The 14,368-nt window shown below is 38.4% G+C and overlaps 1 protein-coding gene across 1 annotated transcript in view; it reads left to right on the forward strand.

The window, feature by feature from the left end:
* LOC131226267 (mediator of RNA polymerase II transcription subunit 16) overlaps positions 1-12,552 on the forward strand; it is a 58,389-nt gene extending 45,837 nt beyond the window's left edge. Inside the window, exons 12-16 of the mRNA XM_058222053.1 lie at positions 283-460; positions 1,491-2,014; positions 3,286-3,462; positions 10,406-10,789; positions 11,922-12,552. Of these exons, the coding sequence (XP_058078036.1) occupies positions 283-460; positions 1,491-2,014; positions 3,286-3,462; positions 10,406-10,789; positions 11,922-12,068 (1,410 nt within the window). The 3' untranslated portion in view covers positions 12,069-12,552. The remainder of the gene's footprint in view (positions 1-282; positions 461-1,490; positions 2,015-3,285; positions 3,463-10,405; positions 10,790-11,921) is intronic.
* Positions 12,553-14,368: the final 1,816 nt, after the last annotated feature.

The following is a 14,368-nucleotide window of genomic DNA, read 5'->3' on the forward strand; positions in this document are numbered from 1 at the left end:
ATATGTGTGGCCCACCTAGTGGTCAGATCAACCTGATTTTTGAGAAGAATGATCTTCTGGTTGGGCATATACCGTTTTCATGGTACCGATGTCCTACATAAGTTGAATGTTGGTGAGGAAGATGGTATTGTACCACAACTTGTGGTTCTGTCGCCTGTAGGTGATCAGTTCTAATTTATGGATTATGCAGTTACTATTTGCTTCCTTTCTTCTGAAATGTGCATCAAATCTATCTTATTACCCATTGCATGAGCTTGCTTTGATTGCTGCGACATGCTGCAGGCATATGTTGATGCTGTTCTTGATCTAGCTTCACACTTCATTACCCGCTTGCGGCGTTATGCAAGCTTTTGTCGTACTTTGGCGAGTCATGCTGTTGGACCATCTGCTGGCACAGGCAACGCCCGTAATATGGTGGCAAGTCCAACCCATAGTTCTGCATCTCCGTCGGCAAGTCAGGGTCAGTGTAGTCTATACTCCAAGATATTGTACATGTCAAGTAATATTTGTTTGATCTCGGGATCATTAAAAAAGAAAAGGAAAAGAGAGAAACTAAATTGCCCAAGATTTTCCACTCGGTGGTTCTGGAACAACCAATTTTTCTTTAAAATGGCAGCTCACCTTGAAAAGTTGGATTGTTGGTCCTGATGTTATCTGAGAGACTGAAACACGAGTATTCATTATGGAAAATTTGAAGTTTGGAGCTAATCGCAGGGAAGTGCTAGAATTTTTCCATAACCGGACGTCAGTCACATGTCTATCATCTAATTAATATGTTGACCATAACCAGAACACCAGTCACATGTCTATCTTCTAATTAATATGTTGACGTTACTTTCATAAACTCTGGCTGGTGTTGGAATGCACCTATCTCACTTTCAACACCTTTCCTTTTCCTTCTATCCCCAATTGGAAACAAGGTCCATAATCCAAGCTCCCTTAAAATCCTTCCTAATAAGGCTCCACTGTGTAAGATAGTGCCTGATGAAATCCTTGAGTTAGACCATCAGCATCACAACGTTTTAAAGGATGCGAGCGTTCCTTTTTTTTTTTTAAAGACCCCACAACAGTGAAATGCAAATGTGATCCCTCTTTCTTTGAAGTTGGATATGACATTGGATAGGTAATCTGGGCTTGAACCTGAGACCTCGATGTTGAAAAACAGTCTGCCATTGAGCTAGGGGCACAAACTTGATTTCTACATGTTATTAAATTGGGATGGCCATTTTAAATTCTTGAATATCATCTACCACAAGTGCTTCCTAGGGGCTCTTCGTTGATTTCTGTAATCTGCTGTTTCCCCACTCCCACACCTGAATAATCACCTGCCCCTTGTGCAAAGTAAGAGTACCAGATTCTTTAGCTGTGTAACTAAGTTGAAACATGTCATCATTTAGTTTCTCTGTCTTTCTTTCTCTCACCCTTTTTTCAATAATCAGAGGTTCAAACTTAATACATCTTCTGATCATGTTATTGCTATATTCCTCCAGGTGGTCAGAGTGGAACTACGAGTTCCACTGGAAGCTCACAGATGCAGGCATGGGTTCAAGGTGCTATTGCTAAGATTAGTAGCAGTAACACAGATGGAGTTGCCCCTTCAACACCAAACCCCATAAGTGGACCATCTCCTTTTATGCCGATCAGTATCAATACGGGAACTTTTCCAGGAACCCCTGCCGTCAGGCTTATTGGAGATTGCCATTTCCTTCATAGATTGTGCCAGCTGTTGCTTTTCTGTTATTTCTTTAGAAAAAAGCAAATACCTAGGCATTTTGCGGGTGCACAGAGAAACATGGATCCAAATATGCAGAAACCGCAGCCTATTACTGGTGCCAAGGTGGAGGAGATGAACTCTGTGACAACGAGACCTGCTGCAGGAATGGTCAGATCAGAAGAAGCCCAGGGACGGGCAGGACAGCTTATTCCTGGAGCGAAAGGACTTGAAGAAGGTACTACGGGTCGGTCGGCAAGACATGGTCTTGGTAATGCTGGTCAAGGGTACACATCAGAAGAGGTAACAGCTTTTTCTTCTTCTCTTCAACTCTCTATGCTAGTTGCAAAAACTGCTTCCAAATATGGGACCCATGAGAAGTTTGTATGCCAGTGTGAAGACCGACTTTGTGTGTGAAAGAAGTGCAGACTGCAGAAAGTTATAGTATGATTATGTGATGATGCTTTTGGTTAGAAACATTGATAATGCAGTCTTCCATGGTTAGAGAACTTCTGTATTTGGATCAGTTGGCACTTTTTGTTAGTGAGATCATTGATACAGAAATTTACTTTGATGTGTTTTCTCAACAACTAGAGTTGTTTATCTGTTAGACTAACAATAACTGGAAAACAAGATTATATAGTTTTAATCACCATGAAATAACACAAGCGAGGCCAATTATTTGGCTGGGTCCCAAATCACTCTGCTCTCGCATGAAAACTACTAGCAAAATCTTGTTACTATGGATGAACTATTATGATTTTCACCCATTTCCAACACACTATTTCTAAATTAATCATCAAGCACTCTTATCTCTGTACTCGTTGCATTCATATACAAGATGCAGACAATTCATCTGCCAGGCCCTACCACTGACGGGTCATGTTGCAGAAATCTCACCAGTCAGATTATCCTTGCCACTGACTGGAAGACTTTCAAAAATGACAAAATGTGTGTTTTTTGACATAGAGGAACAGATAATTGAATGTAGGGATCTTGCACACGTGTCCCATGTATATGGAGAGAGTGCTCAATTACTAACCTTAGATATGAGTGTCTATCGCTAGATTCTTTGACCGACATTATTATGGGTTTTAGGTTTTTTGTTTTTGTCTGTGTTTTGTGGAGGAATTATAGTGACCCACTCAACTGCAAATGTATCATTTTCTGACCAGTTGGATTTCGGGCATGTGGAGCCCGGGTTTCAACAATCTAAGCTACTGATATGTTGAGCCTGAGCATTGACGGGGAGTGTCCTTGAAATTTCCTAGATTGGTAGATCATAACCTTTTGATATTTGGCTTTATCCATTGAATGTAGACTGTTGCTGTATTTTTCTCACAACTGTGTATATCTGTGGCCACAATATCGAGGTTCAGAGATTTGAACCCGAGAGGTTTCCCTCGTGAAGCCTATCATCATATCAACAGTTTGGATCATTAAAAACATGCCCTGGATGCAGAGAAGCCTACTGGTGGCAAGCTGTACATTTGCTTATGAGCAAGATCATGTAATTTCCTGTGTTTGTGAAAGTTTGATATGCAGTCTGATTAATCTGGTTTGCTGACATGCAGGTGAGGGTTCTTTTCCTCATTCTGGTGGAACTCTGTAGGCGAACGTCATCTCTACCACACCCCTTGCCCATTTCTCAGGTGGGCGCCAACAACATTATCATCCGTCTTCATTATATTGATGGGAACTATACAGTCTTACCAGAGGTGGTAGAAGCAGCCCTGGGTCCACACATGCAGGTATGCAATGTTCTGAAAATTGAATCTGATCTTGAAATGTTTTTACTATTTTTCATAAAATTGTAGAGAAATATAAATAAGTATGCAAAAATCAATGTTGTCAAAATCGTTATCGTATCACAAATCATATTTGGGATTGAATCGTATCCTAAATTGTAAGTTTTTTTTTTTTTTTTTTTTTTTTTTTTTTTTTTTTTAAAAAAATTGAAAAATATAAATAAATCAGGAAAAATAAAAAGTCATCAATCTTCCTTTTGTCATCAATGTGCACAAGGAAATACCATGTTGTGATAGTGTTAAATGATTCTTATCTTTCCTTTATTCTTTGTCTTTTAAGAAATTTTCCTTAAAAACATACAAGGATCCTTTAATAATTTATGTTCACAAGGAAATACGGTATTTGATTCTATAGGCCAACGAAAAAAAGATTGATTTCTAACTATCATTCTATAATACATATAAATCAAGCATGATCGTAACCATCCCTAAAAATATTCTTGATAAGCATACATTGATTCGGTGTTTCGACCGGTTAAGAGGTAAGAAATCATTAAAAACATAAGCTCTATGATTTAACGCTGAAGAGAATATATATCATTTAATCTCTTATGAACAACAAAATAAAATAATTTACCTTTTCTAGATTATTTCGTAAATCCCCACCAATTTAGAAACATAAATGAAAGCCAAGTGAAGTTTAAAATAGAAGAGAACAAGTATAATTTTAATCATAAATCGTAAGATTCAAACCATAGAATCATAGGATTCATATAAAAAGGGATTCAAGATTCAAATCGTTTTTTCTTAAGATTGGACTTAAATTGTAAATCGTAGGACTTTGACAACACTGGCAAAAATTAGAAAAAATGAAGATAGTTAATCTACAATTTTTAGTCATTACGGCATAACCTGACATCATGCTAGACTACGATAATGTCCATCACTTACAAGTTGCAAATCCTATACCAAATTACCAATGTATATATAGCCAACTAGTCTAAGTATTTGGCATTGAAAGTTTGAAACCAAGTTATGAATGTCTGAAACACAAGAATGAAATCTTCAACCATTGACCAAGTTCATATGTAATAACATTCTAAGAGCAATTGCAATAATCAACATCGTCTACACCAATATCATCTTCTACATCTAATTCAACACTTATTCTTCTATAGACTCCTTCCTATTCTCCATGTTGTAGTTTTTTTGGGCCCCATGAAAGATATATTAATTCAATTAAACTAAACGACATTGATATATGAGCTATCCTTCATTTCCTTGATCTTTCTATAAGCACTTGTTGCTGCACTTCTATTTCTTCAAGCATGTCATCACCAATTGTTACAAAGCTTGTGGATGAGCCAGATCATCTAGCACAGTCCCCCACTCATCATCCAAGTTAATATTTGCTGAACATACCAGATCTGGATTTTGCTTCCCCTTCTCAGGTTCTCTCTTACTCTAAATGAGGGCATCTTATAGTTGACAAAATGAGAGCATTGTGTCTCATTTCTTCAAGCCTATTCCTTTTCGTGTGAATCTGCAGAAGTCAAATAAAAATGCGTAAATTGTTGTAATTAAATGTGTAATTACTCAGTATGAAAGAACATTACATAATACACAGGGAGAGCATTATAATTTCACACTTGCTCAAAAGGGCTCCAGTTGTGCTTGCAACCTGGAGCACTGCATGTGAGACTCATAATCCTAATCACAACTCATTGCAATTTAGCTATGCTACCACCTATAATACTCTCACATGATAGTTGAAAGTAAAAACATATTTGAAATAAAATTAGATGTAAAAGCTGCATGCTTTAATCATTTGCAATATTAGTTTATAAATAAGAAAACCAATTTACCTGGTTGTTTTGTATTCCTTGTTAAGATAGTAGTGTTTCTTGCAAAAAGCCTGTAGCATTTCTGAATAGGTCCAATTATCGATTAGGATCCTTTCTACAATGGTCATCACCATCCTGTCAAGGCATCATGCAGACTGGTCTTCATTTCTAAGTTTAAATTGAACGAGTTTTTGTATGAAATCAAGGATTTAAATAATATTTTGCAGCATGCAAAGGGAGTTGAAGTTTGTAATTTCAGCTCTCGTCAGTGAATTCCAAATTGGCTTGTATCTATTTTTGCATCTCCAAAACTTGTAGGAACTTCTTTGGCCTGGTCCTCGCCTTTTCCATCTTCCATTGTAGATGTTTTATCACCATAGACCAAGCAAAGAACCTCCAAAGTGGTAATGGTACTTTGCATCAATCTTAACCATTATTTGTTTCTTTGGTAGCAGTAGCTAAGCCCATTCTTGTGATGCAAACATATTTCTGAGTGCCTTTTTTCTCCAAAATACTTCCTAGCAGTGTTTTAGATAGCGGTAGCGTGTTGCTTATCGTTCAACCCTCCGTATCATGTAGCGAAATTGCGTAGCGTGTAGCGTAAGCTACACAATACTTCTTTTTTAAAAAAAATTTATTTTTTAAAAAATATGATAAATATTATCAGCCACATATTTCCGTGCAAAATCTCTCTTTTTCTTCAAACATTCTTCTCTCTTTAGTTCACTACTCAACCAAAAAAAAAAAAACACGTCACAAACAAATCAGTGAATTACAAAAATCAACATTAACTTGTGAAAAATAATATAGTAGTTCCCACATGGACCACACAATAAAAAACAATGCACACATACGCACACCACAGTGGGCCCACCATAGAAAACAATGTAAATCCACCTCTTCACGCACCTCAGTGGGCCCCATGTGGGCCACACCATAAAAAACAATGCACATCCACACATACGCACACCACAGTGGGCCCCACGTGGGCCATACCATAAAAAACAATGCACATCCACACATACACACACCACAGTGGGCCCCACGTGGGCCATACCATAGAAAAAAAAAATCTATATCTACAGAGATATTGAAAAAAAAAGAAAAAAATTATAAAGAACGAAAAAATGCACAGTAACCGGCCTTTTAAAAGAAAAAATGAGAAAAAACTCAAAATACCAAGTTATTTTCATTGTACATCGAAAAAAATTCAAAGCAATGGAGCGTGCGTACCTATTTGTCTCAAGATGAGATTGAATTAATGAAATATGCAAAGTTGAAGCTCCACAGCCGATCGCAACCGAAATAGGAGAAATCCGATTTCTCCGTTATTTCTTCTCCATTGTTGATGAAACTGCACCAAATGGAGCTTCTTGTAGTCTCCAACAATCGGCCAAAGAAGCCCCTTCGAAGGGCCTTTCGATCGCAAGATTGAAGAGGGGGGGAGAGGAAGCAGCTTCGGTTTAGGGCCGGCTGTCGAATACACTGTTCGAAATGGCTTTGTTTTTTTTTTAAAAAAAAAAAAAAAGCTTATTGTTGTGGTGTGGGTTCACCACCATTTACGGCAGTGAAAAAACAAAAAAAAAAAATCACCACAGGTAGCGTGCGCTACCTGCAATACGCACTACGCGTTCATAGCATACGCTATGACCCTTGTAGCGTGCGCTACAGGGGATTTACGCTACTGTACACGCTACGTAATCTTTTTTGAGCGCTACGTTACGTAACGTTTTTCGAGCGCTACGCTACGTAGCGTACGCTACCACCACGCTACTCAAAACACTGCTTCCTAGTGTCAAAAAACAAATTGCAAATCTTTCTACTTCATAGCGAGAATGAGCTTTTTACTCTCCGTGAACCTATGCACCATGTTTAAAACAATTTCATGCCCATAGATAAGATTTGCTAGTACTCTGATTTCATAATGGCATCGGCTTCAATTTTTCTTTTTCCTTAATGTCAAGCATCAAATCATTGCAGTGTGCCGTGCACAGGGCCCGTACCAAGTTTCTTCTCCTTTTCATCAACATTTTTTCCATCCTATACATATGAGCTGATATTGTTCATAATCATCCGTTATTACAACATTGTCTTCTCCAACTTTCATCACAAATGAATCTAATAAAATTTATAAATTGCCATCATTGTTAACAACATTCGATGTATCTTTACTCTTTGAAAAGACTGTTTCAGATGGGACTGTTTACTAAAAAAATTGTAATTGAATAGTTCTTTCCATCCATTTAACAATTTGACATAATGGTGCACTCCTCCCATTCTTTCTTATATTTTTCAATCATATGCTCAAAATTTTGCGCCTCTATCTTTAAAAATAGATTTCTCATTTCATGGTATGATGGTAACTTTAGTCCTGGACCAAACCCCACAATCGATTGACACATAGGTGCAAAAATCAATTTACACTTTTTCTATACTACATTTTTTATCCTTTCCAACAAAAATTGCTTGCTTCCTTATTCTTTTTGTGATATACTCATCCATGGGGCCATTTCCCTTTAGTTGGCCCTTTTTTCTAGCCTTGCCTTGCCATGAAAATACAAGTTCAAACGACAAACTATGTTGTATAAAGCTTCATTCCTTTTTGTATCAACTATTCCTTTTAATTAACTTAAAACTTTATGTGAACTTCCTTTAGGTTGTGGGTGCATAGTGTGATATTTTTTCCTGTACAAGCGAGGTGGTGCTTCCTACGGAAGACACCACAATGATATTACTTACAGTAATAGGTACACCAGAACTGTTGCTTATCATAGGTTTTACAGTTTTGCAATATTCCCACATTTCATTTGGCATAGCTCTACACATCGACCACCATAATACCCATCCACCGGTCACAGTCACCAACAATAAACCCATCCACAGAAAATCCACATGTCATTTGCCAATCACCAAGAATAACCCCATCCATAAAAAAAGAAAATCATATTCCCAACATAAACCCATCCCATCTTCTAAACATTCATTCACCATATCACCACCCATCTATTGCTAAAATACCTACATTCCATCATGTTGCAACAAAATAAAGAAAAAAAATTCACAAAATCAATAATAAATATCAAAAGCAATAAAAAAGAAAAAGGGATATCTTATTTTTACCTTCAGTTGTAGATGATGTGAAACATGGTATAGGATGAGATATCTTGGACCCAGCTAAAAACAATTCTATTCATGTTCGGGTTGGGTCCACCATTTTGGACCCAGTTAAAATCAGGTTTGTCTCAGGTCTAGTTAATTTAACTAGTCATATTATATCTATTAAATAATATATGAATTATTCTAGCAACTAAATGAGGTTTGCTAAGCCACATGCAAGTAAGACAACCTGTTTACATGGCACATGACATACGTGTGTGATCTTATCCATCCATTCGAGTGGGCCCAACTGTGTAAATGCCCTTATCTGACATGGATTCAACCTTAATGCAATTTGAAACCAAGGTCCAAAGACCTGATGGGTACTCAGCATGCATCCGAACCTGATCAGTTCTTGGTTTGGGTCCTCAAAAACAAGACCCAAACCTGAAAGGTCCTGGACCCGATAGTAACCGAACCCAATCAACCTTGGTCAGGAAATTCTAGGGCCCGACTTGAAAGGACTTGTACCCGTCAAGAATTGGACCCAATCAGCCCATGTCCTGGAGGCTGGAACTCTAGGTTGTAACCTGATGACCTGGATCCAGCAGGCGGCAAGACTCAAACCCTAGGTTCCTAGAACTCTAGGGCCCAACCCTTTGAATGAACTAGGTGAGTGGTTGCACAGTAATCACATCTTGTCTCTTGTAGTTTCTTTTTTTATTTCACCCAAATCAAAAATTTATTTTGGTTTATTAGTTAAAAGAGTATAAGAAAGCTTTTTAATGGGTTGGGATATGTTTGGATGTGTGGGTATTAAAAAAAAAATTTAAAAAGGAAAAAAAAAGGACCATAAATGCATTTAAATCCACTCCGTCAAGTCATACAATCCAATTGGATCATAAGATTCACATTTTTTAATCGTATGATTCTACCAATTTTGTAATTTGATTCATCCTTTGTACGATTTGATTTGAATCATACTATTCGAATCATGCAATTTTAAGAACGCTGCAGGTATTTACATGTCTGAACACTGTTTTACGCTAATTTGTACAGTGAAATGCACTTTTTTTTTAACTGAAATCCTAAACTGGGCCTTATCCAGAAACTTTCTAAAAACCTTGATGCTCTGGCAGATTATCACCATCTGTACATATGGAAGCAGCCTACGGGACCTGTTGTATAAATGTAGATCAATCCGAAGTGTCCAAAACTTAGAACCCTCTGTTGGAGGGGCACATCACGAAAATCAGATTGGTCGGACAGTCATAACTTCCAACTAATCGACATTTGTTTGTTGAATTTAGACCATGGATTCTTTACATCTTTACTCATGCATTTGATAGCCACTATTTGGACAGTTCAGACGATACATTTATTCTGATTCTGGGTTATGACCTATCCATGATGTGCCCCACCATTTGGATGGGTTGGGTTGAGGTGTATGCATGTTCCATGTACAGTGGGCTGGTGCATGTTTATGAGTTGCTACACTCTGCTGGCATGTCAGTTAACTGTGGGAAATTTTCCCGAACTTGGCTGTTAGACCGATTATAAGAGGCTTTGGTACTTGTGACATCAAGTTTGAATCCATTCATTGGATTTCAATGTTAAGTCCAATCTTGGAGATATTTTAACGTCTTTGGAATTTAACATTTCATAGTTGACTGAGAGATGATTTATTATATTGATTTACCTTCTTTGTTATGTTTTCATCTTGGGGCTGCGTCCAAAGACCGATTATAAGAGGCTTTTGTACTTGTGACATCAAGTTTGAATCCATTCATTGGATTTCAATGTTAAGTCCAATCTTGGAGATATTTTAACGTCTTTGGAATTTAACATTTCATAGTTGACTGAGAGATGATTTACAGTGCCCCCCTCCCCCCCTTTTTATATTGATTTACCTTCTTTGTTATGTTTTCATCTTGGGGCTGCGTTCTGGCATTTGCTAATTGTGATTTTTGTGGAATTGTGTCGGATGATGGACTTATGACAACCAGTATATGCCCCGACCCAGAGGCGCAGATGCTGCTGGTTTGTTGCTCCGCGAGTTAGAACTCCACCCTCCTGCTGAAGAATGGCATAGACGTAACATGTTTGGCGGGCCGTGGTCCGATCCAGAGGATCTAGGTCTCATGGATGAAACCCTGAACTCGAAGATGAGTGGGTCTTCCGATCCATTCGAATTCAATTCGTCTGAGGATTATGATAGCTATTACGGAGCACAAGGCCTATGGCCCAGAAAACGTAGGTTGTCCGAGAGAGATGCTGCATTTGGCTGGAAAACTTCAGTGGGCCTGGGTGCATATATGGGTATTATGGGATCTCGACGGGATGTTGTCACGGCTGTGTGGAAAACTGGGCTAGACGGGATTTGGTACAAGGTAAGATTCAAGTGCCAGTTCTCCATATTTTGTCTTTATCATTTTACTTTTGACTTCCAAGTAGGAGTGAATGTGCCAGGCTGCTTTGTTATGGGAACTGGCTTGTGTTTTCAGGCTCTGTGACTAATCATTAATGGTGGAACTTGGACAGGTTGGATTGGGTTGAGGGTCAGCCTGAGCCTGAGCCGGCTTCCAGAGGACCCAATTGCAAACCGACCCGACGTGAACCCAACCCGAAGTCATCTGTATCTGGCCCAATCTGACCCAACTTAACTCAAATACACATGATTATTCCCTACCTAACCCAACCCAAATTCATGTGATTATTCCCAACCCGACCTGAATTTGCTCAACCAGAACCCAACGTGAAGGCCTAAAGAACCTGACCCAACCAGACCTGATCTTAGATTGGATCAACCAAATTGCGCTACTAATCATGCCGGGTCCTGGGCCTATACCTGCCTAAAGGTGCATCATGATGGCCTAATCTGAATCTACATTCTTTTAACATTGTTGGGCCTTTATACTTGACTAGTGAGCCTTCCTACTTGGCTAGTGGCCTGGACATGCATTAATTCCCCTGGCTCAGTTGCACTGTTCGAGGCAAATTACTGAAACTGCAATCCTATTTGGTGCAACTTCTATTATTCTGTTCCATCACTACAGGCTGCAATTAGCAGTTATGTAAATATCATGCTCTATCACAATAGACCGGGTTCCTTTGTTCAACCCAGTAATGTTACAGGTGGTGGTTACCTTTTGATAAACTAAGCCATACATCTGGTGGGCCACATCATGAGATGGTTCATGCAGTAATAGCTCTTCTGTCACAGTGCTTGCCATGCAATAGGTGGTTTGCAAATGCACAGTTGTAGTGAATTACCTATATTTAACCCACCATGGGCTTTCCCAATGCCCTAATCTCGAGGCCATTGCATTGACGACTCATATCATTCTGCGGAAATTGCAAGCTCGTGGGATCAAACCAAGTGATCAGAAGCTCAAGTGAATTGCTCACATCACAATTTTTGTTCTCGATCATTGCTTTTCCTATCTTTATATCATGCTGGTTCCATTTCAAAGCATAGTGTTGGTTTTGATTCCAAAGCATTCTTTTTCTTTTTCCATGCAGTGCATAAGATGCTTGCGTCAGACATCAGCCTTTGCATCTGCCGGTGCCCCAAGTTCTGCTGCTCAGAATGACCGAGAGGCATGGTGGATCAGCCGGTGGGCTTATGGTTGCCCGATGTGTGGTGGAACCTGGGTGCGGGTTGTTTGAATCTCTATTTCCCTGCTTCAGCCAGTGTGGGTTACTGTACATAGTTTGTTCATCTCATTTCAGTGTATAACAGAAAAGGAGTGTAGAAAAGAATGGAGAGATGGCACCGCGTTAGGCACCAGACGGAAAGGGCAATAGGTTAGTGAAAAAGCAAATGTAATCACCTTCACACCAGTAAAACCAAATCATCAGAATGTGGGAGTTTCTGTTAGTTGCAATGTGAGAGCAGGTGTTTTATCAAGGTTTTAAATCAATGTATCAGTTATCATGTACTGTTCACCACTGATATGGCCCCATATCACTCCATATTGCCCCCATATCAGACTGTTTCAGGCCGATACAGCCGGATACATATCAGACGATACACAGGTTTCAGGCGATACTTTAAACATTGATGATTATTATTGATTCATCTCTGCATGTCTTATTGATGATTTGGGCACACTTGGACAAGTGTAGTATTGCAATATTTTCCATGTTTCAATATGATGAGCGCCCATATATTGTGTTAAATTCATCGTTCTCTGTCTTAGCTGAATATTTGCAACAGTAGAACTTTCATCTTGAAATTTGTACCGGCAATGTTGATATATTTAGAAGGCAGAAATGTTTGAGTATTTTGCTTCCTTCCAATTATAAATTAACCGGATTGAAATGGCATAAGAGGGTGTTGAATTGGCATATGTTAGTGTGCAGGGGTGTGTACTGATCTCTAGCCTTCATCTAATGCTGCCAGCAGGAGTGGTCCATTTGCATAGTTTGAAAACCCGACAACTCGTATTGGTGTTGGGCCATGCTGGGTTGAATAGATGACTTGACCCCACTTGTCGCAATATTTCATAATAAGGAATAGAAATAGATACTCACATCATTAAGACAAGTAATTAAAAAAAAAAACCGTCAACAGTATGTTGTTTGGTTTGTGGTTTTAGGGTCATTTCTTCCGTGAGGTTGTGGGTTCCGACTCTATCCCTTGTATGTGTTTTATTATTAATGCTTGCATCATGGCAGAGCTGCAAGTCACGTTAGTCGTCCCAAGTTAGGAATGAGACCCATGATTAAGTTTCCCAGTGATTTGATCGAAATCCTACGAGATGAGTTGACTCGTATGAATTTTGCGTTGACTCAGTAAGTTTTAGAACTATGGTCCATTGTTCAAAAATCATGCTGCAATGAGGATTTGTGGGTTTGAAACAGGAGTACAGTATACTCCCAGTTAGTAATTCACTGTATTGAAATGGGATGAGCAGACAGTTGAACTGGCATGTGATAGTATGGATTGAGTGTTTAGTGAACCATACATCGATGGTTTATTGTTCTATTATCTTGTTGCAATACCATTTGTGTTCTTCAAATAAGCAAGAATCCTCTAGAAAGCTGTACTGGTCATGATGGCTGATGTGGTGAGATTTGATTAGACCATGTGCCATTGTTAGAAATAAGGTTGGAGTTGACAAATTTCAAACATGCTTTGAGCAGGCCTCATATCTGACGGCCCCACATGGCCAATCACCTATTCATGCTGCATGTGCTGAGTTAATCCATTTGGGAGAAGGAAAATCAAATAGAAGGCGGCTTGGATCTTCTCCCTCTCTCATTGACATTATGTGTTTCATTTTGATTGAGTTGGCAAAAGTCATAAGTGCCCACTTTCTGGCATTCCAAATGATGCCTCCATAGTTCACATTTCTACTGGTGAGATTTTCTTTTCTTTTCTTTTCTTTTCTTATTAAAAGAAATATAAGAAAGAACTTGATATATATGTCATATCCACTTTGTTCACTTTAGCTTTAAATCTGCCTCATGTTTGGGCTCATGTCTTGAAATGAGCCGGCGAAATGGATGGATGGAGCACATAACACATTCGTCGCTATGAGCCTCCTAATGCTTAGGCAATCTGCAGCCCTTGTGGCCCGTATGCCTCTAGGCTTACTTTAGTTTCTGTTTATCTAATGGGTAATATGTTTGATAAATAGTATATTTAAAGTTAAAAGTAATATATATATATATATATATATATATATATATATATATATATATATATATATATATATATATATATATATATATATATTGTTTATATCTAAATATCGTATAGTTAATTTTAAAATCTCTTCTATTAAATTTTTTCTCCCCTCTTTTCTTCCAATTTTTATTAAATATATTTTATCAAAATATCTTCTAATTTAAATTTATTCAGGTGGTACCATTAATATCCATCGTCCACCATGCGAAGCCACCTTTGGTGTAGACCTGCTTGTGATATTGGACTCACCTTAGCCCTATTTTCAACATGAACC

This window comes from Magnolia sinica, chromosome 14 (genome assembly GCF_029962835.1).
Source record: "Magnolia sinica isolate HGM2019 chromosome 14, MsV1, whole genome shotgun sequence".
In the NCBI taxonomy this organism is placed as follows: domain Eukaryota; kingdom Viridiplantae; phylum Streptophyta; class Magnoliopsida; order Magnoliales; family Magnoliaceae; genus Magnolia; species Magnolia sinica.